The 17,674-nt window shown below is 41.4% G+C and overlaps 1 protein-coding gene across 4 annotated transcripts in view; it reads left to right on the top strand.

Annotated features, from left to right (window-relative positions):
* Positions 1 to 17,674, top strand: part of KCNAB1 (potassium voltage-gated channel subfamily A regulatory beta subunit 1) — a 379,428-nt gene that overhangs the window by 352,632 nt on the left and 9,122 nt on the right. For all 4 annotated transcript variants that reach the window (XM_073232182.1, XM_036997860.2, XM_036997862.2 and 1 more), the window contains exons 9-12: positions 7,481 to 7,566; positions 8,206 to 8,326; positions 9,384 to 9,478; positions 16,405 to 16,525. In XM_073232182.1, the coding sequence (XP_073088283.1) occupies positions 7,481 to 7,566; positions 8,206 to 8,326; positions 9,384 to 9,478; positions 16,405 to 16,525 (423 nt within the window). The remainder of the gene's footprint in view (positions 1 to 7,480; positions 7,567 to 8,205; positions 8,327 to 9,383; positions 9,479 to 16,404; positions 16,526 to 17,674) is intronic.

The following is a 17,674-nucleotide window of genomic DNA, read 5'->3' as shown; positions in this document are numbered from 1 at the left end:
CATGTCGGTGGAGGAAGAAAAAGTATTAAAAGTCTACAGCATCTCTTAGCCTCCCCTCTTTAGGGGGAGCTGAATAAGGAGCGAGCAGGGTCCCCAGGACAGCCAGTGTCTGTCTGCTGGGGAGAAATCACAGCAACTTCATGCTCTTACTTCAGGTTGCTCTTCTTATTTGCAAGTTCTGCAAATGGGATTTTTAGGTTCTGGAGTTTGGTTCAGTGTGAATGAGGTGAAAGATGGAGGGCGAGAAAGGTATCATGGGGGAGGCAGGGAAATGCCACAGATCTCAAACAAGTCCAACGAAATTGTCTCTCGACCTCCACCTCCACCCATTTATCCTTTCAAGGTGGGGGTTGGGCTAAAGGTGGCCACATCTTTTTCCCCAGTCCTTGTTGGTGGGCTAACACCTCCCTTTAGAACTTAGAGATTCTTACCAATGACTGTTTTCATTCATTCAGGGCCTTTGGACTTTAGGCCAAAGTGAGACTAAAACTGTCTCACTTTCAATAGCCTGTTCCACATTTCAGAATAAGGTTTAGAAATCAAATATCAAAACAAGGTTTGTGCACTCTCAAAGGCTCGGGTCACTACAGTGTGTGGCAGAGCAGAGAGGCTGAGGGCCGAGTGCCTTTCCAGGAGGCATCTCTCTGGACAGCTGCAGGGTGAGACATAAAGCTCCCTCTGGGGTCAGAGTTTTGAATGGGTTCAATTCCTTCAGATGGGAGAGAGTTCACTGCCTCTGCTCCATGCACACATACCTCTCTTGAATCTAGCCTGCTCTGATGCAGATTTCTTTTGACCCACGTCCTGTTCCAGAAAGCTTATTTCTTATAATCTTGTGAGACCACTCTTTCTCTAAGCCTCAACAGGTCAGACACAGACACAAGCCATTCTTTTTTCAAATAGTCATCAGATTTGAGGTCTTCTGTCAAGGAGGCAAAACAATAGTTCACATTTCTCACGTTATTACACATCATGAACTATAGGCATCGTGTACTAAATGCAAAGAGATGGGAACAGCCACATACAGGGCACCACACACTCACAAATACACAAGGGGATCAAATAAGTAACTGCCGTTATTTCTCTGTCCCCAGACCCTTCCCCCACAGTGCAATGTGCACAAAGCCTCCCGAAATGGCCAGTCACAGCACCTCAAAGCTAGAAGTGACCTTACAGACTATCTACTGGGGACAAGTGACTACCCTTCTGAGCCTTGGCTTCTTTGCCAGAAAAATGAGGGTTAGCAGTTACCCACCTAAACAGTTATTAGAAAGATTACTTCTGTGCTCAGTTAACAGCAATCTGCTCACTTGTGCTGAGGAAACCAAGAGTCAGCAAGGCCAGGGATGTGCCCAAGTCAGTGACAGCGATGGAGCAAAAAACCAACATCTCCTGAATCCTGGTGTGTGCTCCGTAAGGTCAGCAAAGCCAGGTTTTCCTCAGTCGGCAAACCTTTAAAGCTAAACAAGGTGCCACTGCACTTAGGGGTCCGAGTTTCTATTTCTATGAGAAAGGACAGTCCTCTATCTCCAGACACTCAGCTGAGCACTGAGAGAGGATTCTCCACAGCTAGGAAGGGGCTGGTAAGGCACCAAGAGGAAACCTCTGAGACATGATTATAAACTTCTTCTGAAGAACTCCTGAAGTTAGATAAAAACACAAACAGCTGGTTTGGAGTACAAACTGTGCCCAGGTCCAGACCTATCCTCTACTAGCATTTATCACAACTCCTCCAATGAATCCAAGTCCTGGCATTTTCCCAGAGCTGCTACCCCCACCATGGTCCTCTTTCTAAAAAGAAAGGATTAATAGCATGTAGGTTGAACCATTTGAGTGACACTGTCAATAGCCAACCATTTTTGACCCCTAAAAATGGCAGTTTTATTTGGTGAAACCTAGTATTTGTGAACTATCCTAAAATATGTTAGTGTATGAAAGTGGTGTTTGTTAGTGAACTTCTTTCTTTGTGTGACTTTATATTATAAAAGTATGATAACACACATCTACAGGAAGTTTGGAAAATATAGAACACATTACATATAGTTCCACTATGTAGTTCAATTATTCTTTTGTGTGTTCACTCTCAGCATTTTGTAAGCATATGTGAAATATTTATAAATTGTTAAATTTATAAATTCAAGCTTTTGATTACACCTTAAAACAATGGACTCCTAGCCTGTTTCCTCATCTAGAGTAGAGGAAACTGCACTGGATTATCTCTAAGGTTTGATTCATTTTTATCACCTCATCTCTGTGGCCAGATTAACTTGAGGTCATTTTGTTTGATCAAAACACTAATGTCTGCATATACATATCTTCAGTCTTTATGGTTTATTGTTCATGCAGTGTAACCACTTGCTTTCAACTTTCAAAGTTCTAGGGAACATTTCCCATGAGCAAAGGTTTAGTTTGAACAAGGATTTTTGCATGAGGGCCGCTTAAAAAAGTAAACACACTTATCAACAATTTTCACTCAAAATAAATAGATTTATTAGGTCTGTGAGTACAAAATACATATTTTAAAATACAGAGGACCTACATCACTGAGAGAAGGATCAATATCATCCTCACTTTACAGATGGGGACCTGGGACACTCAGAGATGCAAAGCTGACACAGCACTGGGAGGGCCAGCTGAGTGCTAAGGACACAGGGAGCAAGGGAAAAGGCTGCCCGTGGCCCAGGGGTTAGAGTAATGATTATGTATTTCAACCTGGGCGGGAGTGCACAGGGAAGGTTTAATGACATTTGTCAATAGTTTAAATAGTGTTTCTCAAACCTGGGGATTTGAGAGCTAATGAAAAGAATACACTTTTTTTTTGTCCTTTTGCAACTAAAATGTTAGAACCTGAGCCTATCTGAGAAGATCCTGTGGAATTCTTTCAGAACTTGACATGAGACGATGTGTGTAGACAAGTTTGTGAGTCTAAAAGGGTAACATGAACTGAGTAACAGGTATGCAGGACATGGCCCTGCTTGTTTCTTCTCAAACGGCTTCCCTGGGAATGGTATAAAGCAGTGGTTCTCAACCTTGGAGGGCTGGTGACTACACAGACTGTTGGGCCCCACCAACCCCCAGAATTTGTAGTTTAGTGGGTGGGGAGGCAGGCCACAGGATTTCTAACACATTTCCAGGGGCTGCAGCTGATGCTGGCCTAGGGACCACACTTGGGGACCATTGGTGTAGACAAGTCCAGTGGTTTGTTACCAGGCTGTGCACTAGAATCACTTCAGATGAATTTTTAAAGAATTGATGCCAGGCCTCATCCCTGGGATTTTGCTGTAATAGAACTTCGATGGAAGCCAGGTTGGTAGTTTTCAAAGCCCCTGGGGTGCTAAAATGTGCAGTTGGGAAGCACTGGAGCTCAGGCTTCCCAGAAAAGCAGGGGAATCTGGGCAGGGAGTGTCACATTCAGCCCTGGTTGCCAGATTTAATCACTTTTGTCTGCGTTGTGACAGGTGAATGCAACACAGTAAATTATCTTCCTAACATCCTTTTCCCTACTTAGAATCGATGTTCTGAGTCTGATGCTTTTAAACTGCATTCCATGAAACGCAAGCATGGAGACTCAGTTGCTTTTTTTTCTTTCAACAACACTGCCCTCTAGTGCCCTTATATAGTAGAATCATGTAAAAACCCATTTCAGCCATCTGTATGAGTGACATCCTGTTAGATAGCTGAACAACTTGGGAAATTTTTCTCTGACATTAAAAAATAAGGAACAAATTTAACATGCATTAGATTAATTTTCAACCTGTGGCAACATGAATCTCCAACTGCAGCCCATTAGCTGTCCTACAATTTCTCCTGGCATTCTGTGCTGTAGCCTCCTGCAAGGATGAGAATATTGAGAACTCCTGGAGTTCTTCCTGCATTCCACCCAGCCCTTCTCTGCAGTCAGAAGCTAAACAAATCCTGGAACAAGGAATCACCAGCAACGGAAGTACCTGGGGCACTGGAGTGTGCCCCGCGGGCTCATCCACACTCAGAACCATCCGTTCTCACCTTTTCCTCATTTTTCCCACCCACATCTTTTTCACTAGATTGACAGCACATGAGAATAGAATTCATCACACAGGGGCTCCCATGTCTCCTGTGATGGGCCTTACAAATCTCCCAGGTCCCATCCCCTTGGGGATGTGTCTTTTGCATCCCGGGTACTTTGCTCCTTCTCCATCTCACATTATCAAGTCTCCCTGCACCTTTCTCCCCCAGCTCCCTACCCCAGCTGCCTTTTTCTAGATCACTCCCAGCGGCTTACAGGCTTACTCTTATAGTTACAATCTTTAAAATCATTTGACTCTAAACACCCCTTCAGCTACTGCCCAATTTCTCTGTTCCATTCAGTTCCAAACTTGGAAGAGTCTCCCCAGGTTGTCTCTAAAGCTTTCCCTCCTCGCCTTTCCCAGCCTGGCTTTGGGCCCATTGCACCGACACTGACACTACTCCCCTTATGGTCTGCAGGGACTCCCTGTCGTGTGGCCAAATCCAACAGGTGCAGCGTTGTGTCCTCCTGACTTGAATGCTCATGGTGTTCTGCTCTGTGGGCACAGCAACTTCTCGAGGCACTCTCTGCTCTTGATTCTGAAACATCCCCTTTGCCCTAACTTCCCTCCTGCCCTTGGCTGCTGCTGAACCAGGAACCTACAGTTTCCTCTCTCCAACCTCTGGGCTGGCTTGTACAACTTCCCTTTTCTGGTCTGTAGATTACCCTTATAGAGTCTCATCCACTTCCATGAATATAAATATAACTCCTGTACTATACAAATACAAGGAATAGATTGGTAACTAAAAAATATGTCACCTCCAGCCCAGGTTGCTCACCATGTCATTTAGCCAATGGTCTGTTCAACATCTCACCTTTAGTATCTCACAGGTGCCTCCATTTTTTTCCATGTCCAAAGAGAAACCCTTGATTTCCTCCCAAAACCTGTTGCTACCTGGATCTCCCTCACCTCTGTGAATGGCCAGATATCCGGGAGGTCCTTTGATTCCTCTGTCCCTTAGTTGTCACATTCAGCAAGCTTTGTGGATTCCACCTCCCAGATATATTTTGAATCCATCCATGTCTCTCTGTCTTTACTATCACCAGCCTATTCCAAGCCACACTCATCCGCTGCCTGGAACACTACAGTCTCTTCCTAAAGATCTTCCTGTTCGCTCCGGTCATCCCCCTCACAAGTAATTCTCCACGGCACCATTAGACATAGTATGCAGAAATGTAAACTATTCCTGTCATTTCCTTGCCTAAAAAATGTCAATGACTTCCTATTAAATTCTGAATAAAATATGAATAACATAGTTCACTATCTGCCAACATCATTTTGCACCCCTGTCCTCTTTCCTTACTAGGCTACTGCCACAGTGGCTTCCTTCCAATTGCTAGAACTCACTAAGCTCTATCCTGCATCAGGGCCTTTGCACATGCTGTCCCATCTGCCTAGAATGCTCTTTCCTGTTCCTCACATGGCTGGCTCCTTTTTATTTTTCATGCCTAAACATTACTCTGCAGGGAGACCATCCTTGGCCTCTTTAAATTGGTTTTCCCTAGCATATTTTACTTAAGGCTGCTATTTGTTTTCTTCATAACACTTCACATTCTGTAAATTATTTGTCTGAATCTCCATCTTCCCCACTCAACTCTAAAGTATCTGAGTCCAGGAGCTTTATATCTGTTTTACTAACATATGGTACAGTGCCTGGCAAATATTATGCTTTTAATACATGTGTGTTGAATAAGTGAATGAAGGTACGGGAAGAGTCCACTCCCCCATAACTGCTCTTGTCAAGGCCTCAGTGACTTCTAGGTGGCCAAGCCACTGGACAGTCTGTGCCCATCTCACTGACTGCAGAATTCAGACAGGGGACTGTCTTGAGTTCCATTTATTCTCTGCTAACCTTGTCATTGTTTACCAACATGTTTGGCTCACCACAATATCCCTGGCACCCAGCACAGCAGATTCTTAACAAATACACTTGATTGAATAAACTCTTGAGCTCTGAATTAACAGGATGTGAGGGGAAAGGGGACTTTTGCAATGGGGTTGGGTGTCCAGAGAGAATACTTCTAGGACAGAGATATAAATAATAGCTTTCAGCTTCCAGAAATGTTTATTACAGGTACTCATTTCCATTTGTATAGGAAAAGAAAAGAAAAATATTTCATATAACTTTTTGCATCTGATTTGCTTTATAAAGGGAGAATAAACTTTATAGTTTTACTTGCTGAGTAATAATCTGGTATTTGCAAGTTTTCCTCTAAGGAACAAAAACGGTTCACTTATAAACCAAATTCTACCAGTGTTCGTGGACCGTGGTGAGTAGAAGTGGTCCCATCTTCCACACAAAGAGCCCAGGGCAATGTATGATGGTTTATATAAGCCAAAGACACCAGGCTGCTACGTCCCTCACTCGGGCTGTCTCATTCCAAATCCTGTCCCTTACCAATTTAGACTAGGCTTACTTATGAGAAATTAAATAAGAATATATCTACCTCAACTTCACTTTGAGACAAGGATTTAGATTCTTCTGAAGGACCTGTAACCAGTGGGTCATAGAGGAACCCCAGGCCTGCAACACCTTGAAAAACGTGAAATGACCTGGTACTCTGGGTGTCTGGCTGACTTAGTTTGCGGAAGAAATCCAGCCATGTCTGTGACTTTTCACACAATTGAACTTGAGTCTCTCCGTGTCCTATGGTTCTGCATCACATCTGGTCGGTGCTAAGAGGATTAGCTCAGCTCCACCCCTCAGGGACAGGAATTCATTTTCCTGTTTAGGCAATGTGATGTCAAGCTAAAAGAGGCAGATAAGCAAACGTGGTGGGTCCCCAAGCAGGCCCCAGTAAAATGCAGTACATGGGTGTCTTAGAATAAAGCTTGGTTCAAAGTGGTCAAGGACAGGGTGTGCCACTGTGGGCTGGGAGCCACTGTGGCTTCAGCTGTTTGTTCAGCTTTTAATATGTTTATCTTTCTGCTAAACACATTGTTGTTGAGTCATCTCTGTTAAACAGCCACCCTGCATGAGACCCAGCTCTGCAAATCCAACACACAGAGCCAGGCCTTCTATCCTCAACAACCTTATACTCTACAAAGTGAAAACAAATGCTTTTTCTTATTTCTCACTTTAGTGAGCAAGGTACCCAGGTTCTGAAAGAGGTTCTCTGTGTTCTTTTATCAGGCCAGGAACCATGAAGCCATAAAAGTAAAGGAAGAACCTAAAGCTGTCATTATGTTTTTAATACTGTTTAGTGGTATTGTTGCAAACTGAAAATGGAAAGTTGGTTTACGCAAAAGTACCCTCAGCCTCCAAGCCATCAGTATATCACGTTAGACTATTATGTTGCCACCAATGTTGAAGCACTTATGTTAATCCAACAAATGATTACATTAAATTTCTAGGCCTGGAGCAGAAATAAGAAAGACCACATAACTTTGAAAAGCAGAAAAACGCATGAAATACTATCTGTGTCCTTCCACAGAAATCGTTCGAGCCATGACACATGTGATAAACCAAGGAATGGCGCTGTACTGGGGAACCTCACGGTGGAGTGCTACAGAGATCATGGTGATTTCACTTCTCCTTTCAGATGGCCACTGAGTGCCTCATCACTGTTTGTCAGACTGTTTGCAGACTTCCCTCAGAATCACTATGGCCTTGGAAAGCTGCGCTCAGTTGCACCATGGCAGAGATGGGTGTGGGTGTGGGTGTGGGCCAGGACTCATTGGCTCAGAATACAGCAGGGAGGTCTCTCACATGAACTGTGTTTTAGCATGTTCTTTTGTGGCAAGAGAATAGTGAATTTCCCAGCTTATGAGCTATAGGTACAAAGTATTCTAGCTTCCTTTTTAAAAAATGTATCAAATAACTACACTGTTTATAACATGCTAATGACAGTTCATATTTATGTATTAGTCTAAGTTTTATTTCTTTAGGAGCCTAAATTATGGTTACTACTATAATAACTTACACTTTGACTAATTTGTCCTGGACTTCCCCCAAACCAAACCCTCCTAAAGAATAGTAAGGATTTCCCACATTTGGTATTGCTCTTAGTGAACTTGATAATCATACCTTTATTATTTCGCATCCTACATGTTTCTTGGTTTGTATTGATTCCACTAAAATGAAATTTTCCCATGCAATTGAAAGGGCAGCCTTATTTCCCATCAGTATAAATTCAACTGCAATCTTATTTCTCTCTAGGAAGCCTACTCTGTAGCAAGACAGTTCAATATGATCCCGCCAGTCTGTGAACAAGCTGAGTACCACCTTTTCCAGAGAGAGAAAGTGGAGGTCCAGCTACCAGAGCTCTACCATAAAATAGGTAATCTTCACAATCATATTTAGTGATCATTTTTAACAGGGGAATCAGTGATCTGGAAAAAAACGTGTTACTGAAATGCTCTCCTAAGTGTCCCTAATAGGGTTGTAAGAACAATGCATTTCAGAGATTGTAGAAGAATCCAATGTGCCTAATGAAAGCCAGTGAGAGTTGTAAATTGTGACTGGCATATAAGCTGTACCCAGTAGGAGCTAAAAAAAATACCTGTGAATGAAGGGAATAAAGAATGAATAAACTCATTTTTCATAGGGTGCTTGCTCTAGCCAGTGTGCATCTCTTGGATTGGAGTGGATTAAAACTGCCTTTCCAAAAAAATTATGGATATATACATCTGTATCTTCTACTCTGTGCCTGGAACTGAGTTAAACATGGGGAATTCAAGAACAACTGGCCAGCAAGGCACTACATGTCTGTGTAGGTTGACATAATAACTACAAAGAAAGATAAAAAGCTTACACACAACATAAACACAAAAACTTTGGACATGAGAAAAACATGAACAAGTCACATTTTCAGGCTTATTTATCAAAACAGTGTCTAGAGATTTAAAAAAATAGAAGTTCACATGACTGGGAAAATGCTAGGTAAAGAAAAGCAGGACAAATTCAACAACAGTAACAACTGTCATTTCCGGTCCCTCTCATTGTGTGCTTCCTGTGCCCTCCACACTGTGCCCTTCCAAGTTACCAGGCTGTATTTAGGCAGAGTGGACAAGTGAAGTGCCGAGTTTCTATGCAAGTAAAGATATTTGTCTCTGAGTGTAAAAAGAAACATGAATTTTGGACCTCAGAAAATGATGAATAAGCCACATTTTTGGGCTTATTTATATGGCTGGCTCCTTCTAACAGAAAGTGTGTATATAAATTGAGGCACAAATTGTAAATGCCTAAATTTTAATGGAAAAATGTATGCTGGTACTAACTCATTTATCTGGCCAGCTTTTTCCCACAACTGATCAAGTTCTGTTTAAGCACCCTCACACTTTTGACTTTGTTTGCACAAGAAAGAATTTTTTCAGAAAAAGTTTTTTCTTCTGTAGGTGTTGGAGCAATGACATGGTCTCCCCTCGCCTGTGGAATCATCTCAGGAAAATACGGAAATGGAGTGCCTGAAAGTTCTAGGGCTTCACTGAAGGTATTGTCTTCCTCTCTAGAAAAGGGTCTGGGCATGGGCAAGAGGACTGAGGTGAAGCAGGGAAGAAGATGGAACAGAACAGCTCTGCAGCAGCCATGGCTTCCTGGCACGGGCAGAGCGTGGCCTTGGCTGTCTCTGCTCCTGGACAGGCATTAATCAGGCCTTCATAATCTGCCATGCAGGGGATTCTCCCCCTCTGGAGACTTGGGGGAAATACCCAGTGACCTGGTTGGATTTGTAGAATGCAAATCCCTACACAGTTCTTTATTCTTATGTTAAAGGAGGTATTTCATTCCTCCTCTGAAGCTGAGAAAATGTAAAATCCCTCTTCTATGTAAGAGTATATAATTTTACTCTTCTTGAAAAAACAAAATTTAAGCCATAGAGGTTTAATTCACATGGGGCAAACCAGCTGTGGCTGAGTAGAAGTTGAGGTAGGTTGTTTTTTTACTGTGTGGAAATGGGGAGGGAAGGCTTGGGAAGCAGATACATAGTCAAGCCTCTGTCCCTGGGGCTTAAGGCTGGCCTTTGCAGAGATCAACTCTGGCCACACCGTCTTGTAGCTTAAGTTCTTCTCTGAAGCATAAAGATATTCAAGACCATTGACATAAAATGACTTCTATTTAGAACATCTTAATGATTAGTTTATTGAGGTGTACTCTGAACATCTGTCCTTATTAATAACAATATGTCTGTTTTTAAAAGAGAGAATTGTATAATATCAAAATGACACATTGTAATGTCAAGGGAGACAGAATACAGATATTTTTTAAATCAGACAAGCCAAAGGCCCCAGAAGGAAGCAGAAATCTGACAGAGCCTCTTGCCTCCATCAGCACAATGTTAGCAGGACAGCTCAAGTAAGGGCTAAACCACCAGCTCTTAATCAATGGGGCTGAGACCACCAGGTGCTGCCCTTATTAGAACCTCCTTAAGGCTCTAAGTCTGTCACTTTCTTTTTTGCCTATAAGAATTGACCAACTAACTTGTGTGTTCTCTAAAATAATATAATAAAAACATTTCCTAAAGCATGGTGACAAGGTTCTATGTCTAGTTTTGCATTATCACAAAGTATAATTATCCTAGATATTAAATATGATTTTGCTTCTGAAAATTGAAGATTGTTCTGAACTAAGTTTAAATAAGTAAGCAAAGGAAAGCTAAAAGCATTTTAAGGAAGAAAGCATAAAAGGGGGAAGGCAGAATAGAGTAAAGGAAAGGAAGCATTGAAAAATGGCGATTTTTGCTGAGCACCTGCTCTGTGCCAAGCGCCAGTCTAAGTGTTTTTATTCATCTCTTTTTATCTTCACAAGGATAAATAGATACAGAGGATTTAGTCAGTTGTAGCTAAGCATGTTGCCATATTTTCTTTCAGAGACTTTCTGAAAAATTCACAGTGCTTCCATATATGCCAGTATTGTTCTCACACTATCCTTTCAAGAAGGGAAACCTTTTCCAGATGTAGAAACTGAACCCAAAGAGATTAGATAACAATCCGAAAGCATGAACTCAGAGAAAGTTGGTATTAGGATCCAGGCCTCCTGGCTCTTATTTTTTACCTCCCCCAAAGACACTTGTTTCCCTTCCAAACTAGGTTTTTAAAGGAGGAAGAAGTAGCTACACTGTGTTTAGAGGGTATGATTGGGTGGCCTCTATCACTGTTGGGATAGGCTTACAAACAGCTGGGAAAACTCTCACTAATGCACTAACAAGTGGGGGAAAAAATGGAGATACAAAATATTTGAAGGTAGCTAAGCCAAAACAACTTGAAGATGAAAATATTTCTGTTGTTGACTTTTATAAACTCAATTCAACATCTATTGACACATCCTTAACAAAAGTATTAAAGGCTCTCAACAGTTGCAAGGCATCTGATCATAAATCACACTTCTTTAGGACGCTCCTAGACACTTAAGCCTTCCTAAATCATCAGTCAGCCTGAGTGTTTTCCAGACTAATATATGTGTACTTACAAAAGCCACTCGAGTAGATTAACTAAAGAAAAAAGAAGTAAACATCAGGCAACCTTAGGAGCCTCGGGAGTAAATGAGGATGCTAATGGCAAAAAATAATAACAATAATAAAGATAGAGAGCTAGGCAAGTAGATCAATAAGTTAGCAGTTTTCATTTCCTGACTCAGATAGACGAAGTAGTTGGTGTTTCACACTGGCCATAACAAGTTATACCAGTAGAATAAAAACACTAGTATTTTGTGTCTGTCATAAGTATTGAAATGTATTATAAAGATAAGTTAACCTAGTGTGAAAAATACCTACCCAAGGCTCTTTTGGAAAGTAATACTTCCCACGGGGTGTTCTGGGAGGCTGCATCTGGCCCACCACTCTAACAATGACTTCTAAATCTATGTCATCCACTCCGTCTTCACAGCTGAGCTGTACACTGCTACTTCTTCGTGTCTACTAGACATCTCCAAGTGGCTGTCCCATGGGCATTAGTCACACCTAATGGAATCTCTCCTCATTCCCCAGAACCTTCCTCTCCTGTTTGCCTCCACCCTCCATCTGGTCATCCCAGTCAGAAGCCAAGGCATTATCTCAGACTGCCTCCTCTCCTCCCTCACTCTGGTCCAGTGGGCACCAGCTCCTCCAGTCCACATCCTGACTCTCTACAATCTATCCCCTGCACAGATATTCATCAATTCTTACCTGGTTTGCTGCAGTAACCTCCCATCTGGGTTCTCCGATTTTTCCCCCTTTCTCAGCTACTCACCATTATGACCAATTATCTTTCTAAGTGATTAATCTGACCATATCATAACCCTGCTTAAAATCCTTTAAAGACTTCCCAATCATTACTTATAGGACAAAACCCAAATCTGCAGAAAACATTCAAGGAAGCCCCCTTTTCCATTCTTATCTCTCCCCATGCTACATTACTTCATTTTCCCCCAATTGCACTGTACTCTCTTTTGCCTCCCATCTATGCCCTTCTTTTCACCTTGCTGTGGAAGCTCTCCTCACCTCTAAAGACAAAGCTCAGTTGTCTTTACTTCTGCGAAGCCTGTCCTCACTTCATAAAACTGAGTTATTTGTACTTTCCTCTATTATTCCATAAATACTTCTTACAGAGTCTTAGAATTCTCTGGCTGCAAGCAATAGAACTCAGTTCAAACAAAATTAATCGAAGAAGGGGAACATCCAGACTTTCCTTGGAAGGATGGAGCGGGGATGGCCTCCAGGGCCACTCCATCTGTAGCCTTGTGCACTGCCAGGAGTCACCATCTCCTCCGCTGATCTTTGCACGTGGGTGTCATTTTCTTCTACTGCAAATGGGTCTCCTCTAGGAGACCAGGAGCAGGAAAGCTGGTGATTGCAGGCTTACATTTTTAAAGGCATATAACCTGAGAGAAAAGAGATCTATCTTTTTTAAATGAGTTTCAGTCCAGGGAAAACTGGCCCAGCTTGGGTCATTTGCCAACCTGTTAGTGGCAGTGGCCAAAAGGATAAGCTGTGATCAGTGCACACGACGTACTCTTGCTGGGCTATTTTCTAGAAGGAAGCAGTACAAACATGGCTTGCGAGGAAATCATTGAGAGGGGCACCCCAACTACAAAACATTTCTCAAGCTATCAGAAAATGATTTGTGAATATCTCTAGGACAGAAACTGAAATTTACTCACATAGCTTGCTCCTCACAGAGTCTTGCACATAATAGGTATCAATAAATGTTTGTTGAATGAATGCAATGAGATATAACAGAAGATCAACAGAGTCTGACTGAGATACCTGGTGTGTAGCTTTTAAATAGAAATTTTAAATAGCAATGAAAAGCACAACAAAATTTATCAGCAGCTCTTCCCTGTTGTTAGCAAAATGCCTTATAGAGAAATCATTTTAAAAAGTACCCTTCTTTCAGAGAAAAATAGGAAACACAAACCTGGGTGAATCAGAGTGGGAGAAGAGGGGCAATGCAATCCTCCAGGTGTTCACATTAAGAAACTAAGGGTGTTGCACATTATGCTAAAATTTCAGAAGAAAACGTTTTAGCTTCAGCACTTTACCTAGAGATTTCAACCTCAATATTGAAGACTTTGCTACTCTTTTGAGCCAAAGACTTTGATGTTTAAATAGAAGTAGTCAGTGATTTTAGATGCCAAGTTATCCTAGACAAGGTCCAGAGATGAAGTGTAACTGATTCTGCCCATCCCTCTATAGTTGCCTGAGTTCCAATCCAGGATTTACTCACAGAAAGCTGGGAGGGGGCGGCTTTGGGGCCATTCTCCCCACTCTTATTTCTTGTAAAATGGGGTCACATAGATAATGGCCACAGCATTGGAAGATGGCAAAGAAACAGGCTTTAGGAAAACTTAGAGAATGTTGTGACTTACCTATGGAAGTAATAGCCCACTAATCCGTGCAGAAGCTCACTTAGTTCTTCCCCTGGCAAATGTCTGCTTGAGTGTCTACTTAGTGCCAGGCTCTGTGCCAAGTGTTGAGGATACAGGGATGAATGGGATAGTCTCAATCCCCAAGAGTAACTTGGAATTGTTAGCAAGCCAGATGTGAAGGAGTGACTTAATGAAACAACGTCAAGCACAAGCACGTCGGAGTCATACAGGACTGCCAGCAAAGCTGTTCTGCATGAAGGAAGGGGTATCCGTGCTCAATCTGAAAATTTGCAGAGATCTGTTTTTATCTGGTGGAGCTCTGGCTTCCCAGATTCCTCTTTCACTGCCCTAATGGCTGAGCCTCTCCTCGGTGCCAACCACTGCATCAGGACTGGAGATGGTGAGAGGAACAAGATACCATCTCTGCCTTCCATTTAATTAGAAAGAAAGATCCACATGAAACCAAATCCCTGCAGCAATGGGGTAAGTGATACAATAGGACTGGAAGAGGCAATTTCATCTATGGTTTCAGGGATTGCTGCCCACAGTCAGCAAGCTGGGATTGTGACTATATACCCCCACACCCACAGCCAATCTTTGTACAGAAAACAGTTGTTCACTTCTATATTTAATTAATATTTTAATTATTTAAATTAAAATCAACTCCCAATGCTAACATTGTCCCACTTGTAAAGCAGTTAAAGCTATTTATTTCCATAACACTGTTGTTTCCTTTGCTAGGAAGAAAGCAATATAAATACTGTATCTACTTTAAAAACACCCTAACCTGCCAATATTTTCCAATGATTAAAGCAATAAAATTTATAGCATTGAGGGTGGGGAGAGAGGGACTCAAGAAATGGTTGGTTGATGTTTGGATGTAACCACATACACACACACACATACACACACACACACACAATTTGTAACCCAGTCATAAGAGTAAAAATGCATTGCCCAAAATAAGATTTCAAAAATGGAGTTCCATATGATTGATAAAAAAAAAATCAACCCTTCTTTATGTGTACTGACACCTCAGGAACTTTCCTAGTTACAATAAAAGGCAATTGTTCAAAAAGGATTTGTGTATTGGTTTTCAATCTTTTTTTTTTTCACTTGAGTAACATTTGGATACTGGTCCCTGGAAGATATTATGGATGTATATTAAGGACAGCAAAAGTGAGGTCAGGGTCTCTCTGATGTACTGTGGCTGGGAAAGGCTGCTGAGCCCCCAGCGCAGGGCGCACCGTCAGAGCTGTCTACCTCATCGCCGCTGGCATCAGCTGTGTCTCCAGAGAGGTGCTCAAGGCCATCCTGCCTTCTGGAAGAAGCTATCTCCTGAAGCAAACTCTCAAATGAGGAGCCAGAGGGAATGCCTTTGAGCTCTCGGAGGCAAACAAAACTGGGGCAGCTTGCCCTTTCTCTTTCTCACATCTGCAAAATCATTCCAAAAATTGTAATAAAACCCAATGTGGTTACCCTTTTCTTTGGAAATACTGTCTTAGAATGATGAAAAAAATACTTTAAAAACAAAAGCCAGCAGCCTATTGAAACCATGTGGGTGGAGAGCCTGATGATTGACCAGCTTTCTGCTGCCTTTGACAAGGTAAAGGTCTGTGGTGGCATTTACGTCGCAAACCCACATAACAGAGGAAGTTCGTATTGCCACACAGTGGGTTGTTTTTATTATTTTTCACTAAAACAGACTAACACATTCTTACAAATATTCTTTACCTTTGGGTGTTGGCTGCTTAGTGTTAGCTTTGTATAGAATATTCTGTTGTTCCTCCTTTCAGTAAGGGCAGAACCTTCTGGAAAGCAGGACATTGTAAAGTTCTAAAAGGTTTTCTCCTTATATTTAGGAAATTCAGTTCATTTTTAATCTACAGGTCAGAGTCAGTCTCTTCTCATGGGTTTTAAATAAGAGTTTCCCATTTTTCTTACCTTTTAAAGTTTCAGTCATTATACAAAAGGTAATACACATTTCAGGAAGTCTTTGTCCACTTTAAATTTTTTGAAATGTACTTGGTATCTATCAGTTATGCCATGTCTGCTTCTAAGAAGGAGCTGAGAAAGAAAATACAGCCTCGTTGCAAGCCTAGGAGATGAGAAATAAGTTGTAGGCAAGAAGAAAGATAGTTAAAACAAGAATGTACGATAATGGCTTTCTCTGAGCAGAAAGTATGTCCCCAGCTTTCTTGACAGAAAGGAAATTTAACAGACCTTGGTGAAATGTAAATGCTACATTGAAAAACTGGGCTATCGCAATATGAAACATAATTTTCTCCATTTAGCAGGCTGGATATAACTGATTACATGTCAGTATTTTAACAACTTTCATGCCTATTGACGAATTTGAATGATGAATATTAGTCAAAGTCAATCTGCTTTGAACCAGTACAAGGAAGGAGACCATTTCCTTGCATGAAGACACAGGCATCCTCGTCACCATGAACTATAAAGGTCACTGAAAAAGATTCAGGAATTCACCATAAGGCTTTCATAGTATTTGAATTAACAATCTTCGCAGCAAATGCTTAGCAGACATTAACATTTAAATGTCCTTCTCATCCCCAGTGCTACCAGTGGCTAAAGGAAAGAATTGTAAGTGAAGAAGGGAGAAAACAGCAGAACAAACTGAAAGATCTTTCCCCAATTGCTGAGCGTCTGGGATGCACACTACCTCAGCTCGCCGTGGGTAAGAAAATTACCAGGGAGGGGAGGCTCTGCTGGATCACAGAAAACGGAGTTTTCTATTTTGACCCACATCCCTATCATGATAAAATACCTATCATGGGGCAGGCTGAATTCTGAAGCAGCAACTCCTGCTTGATACTACCTAAAACAAGGTTTTTCAGAGTTCCCCAGGAGCAGTTTCCACTGAAATTTCCTGAAGGGGCCATGAAAGTTGCTCTTCTAACACTGCAGAGTCCATGCAAGTTCACAGTCATTGGTAATCATTGAAAACCACAGGCACTCTAGCATTAGCCAATAGAAATATGCTGTGAGCCATGTATTTGATTTTAAATTTTCTAGTGGCCATAATAAAAAAGGAAAAAGGAAGTGAGTTGAAATTAATTTTAATAATGGATTTTATTTAACCCAAGATAGCCAAAATATTATCATTTTAACATGGAATAAATATAAAACGCTATTGAGATATTTTATACTCTTTTCATACTAAGTCTTCAGAATTCAGGATGTATTTCATTACCTGCAGCACATCTCAGTTCTAGCTACACACATCTCACATGTTCAGTACCCACATGTGGCTAGTGGGTAGGTATTGGACAAGACATCCTTTAGACTTTCAGTTCCCCTCTTGGGGATATTTGCCAGGTTCTGATAGGCATTTTATGCTTATTGTTGACTGCTTCATCATCAAAACAATCCCATGAGGTGGGTAATATTACTAGCCTTATTTTACAGATGTTAATGGAGTATTTGCTATTATTATCATCTCCACTTTACAAATGAAGAAATGAAGAAAAAGGAGTCCATGTAGCTCTGGGAAAAGAATAAAATGGGTGTAGATTCTAGAAGAACTTCATAAGGATTAAGAAATTTGACAAGTTGGGACTAACTGGACAGAGGGACCCAATAAGATAAAAAACTCAGAATATGCAAAAAAATAATGTAATAGAATATTTGTTCGATTTAAATGCTTGACCCTTCTAAGGCTGGAAGGCAGAGAAATGGTTGCAGTTAACAGTCAGAAAGATGAAAATGGGAGATAGTTTTGGGGGGAGGGGAGCAACATTTACCTAAGTATATGTAAGATTGTAACTTTGATCCTTTTTCTAAGAAACAATGAAAAAAAATCAAAGAATATATTTAAGGTGGTGGT

Source organism: Manis javanica, chromosome 3, assembly GCF_040802235.1.
Source record: "Manis javanica isolate MJ-LG chromosome 3, MJ_LKY, whole genome shotgun sequence".
In the NCBI taxonomy this organism is placed as follows: Eukaryota; Metazoa; Chordata; class Mammalia; order Pholidota; family Manidae; genus Manis; species Manis javanica.
Note: the sequence above shows the minus strand (reverse complement) of the source record. Positions and strands in the feature narration are given on the sequence as shown.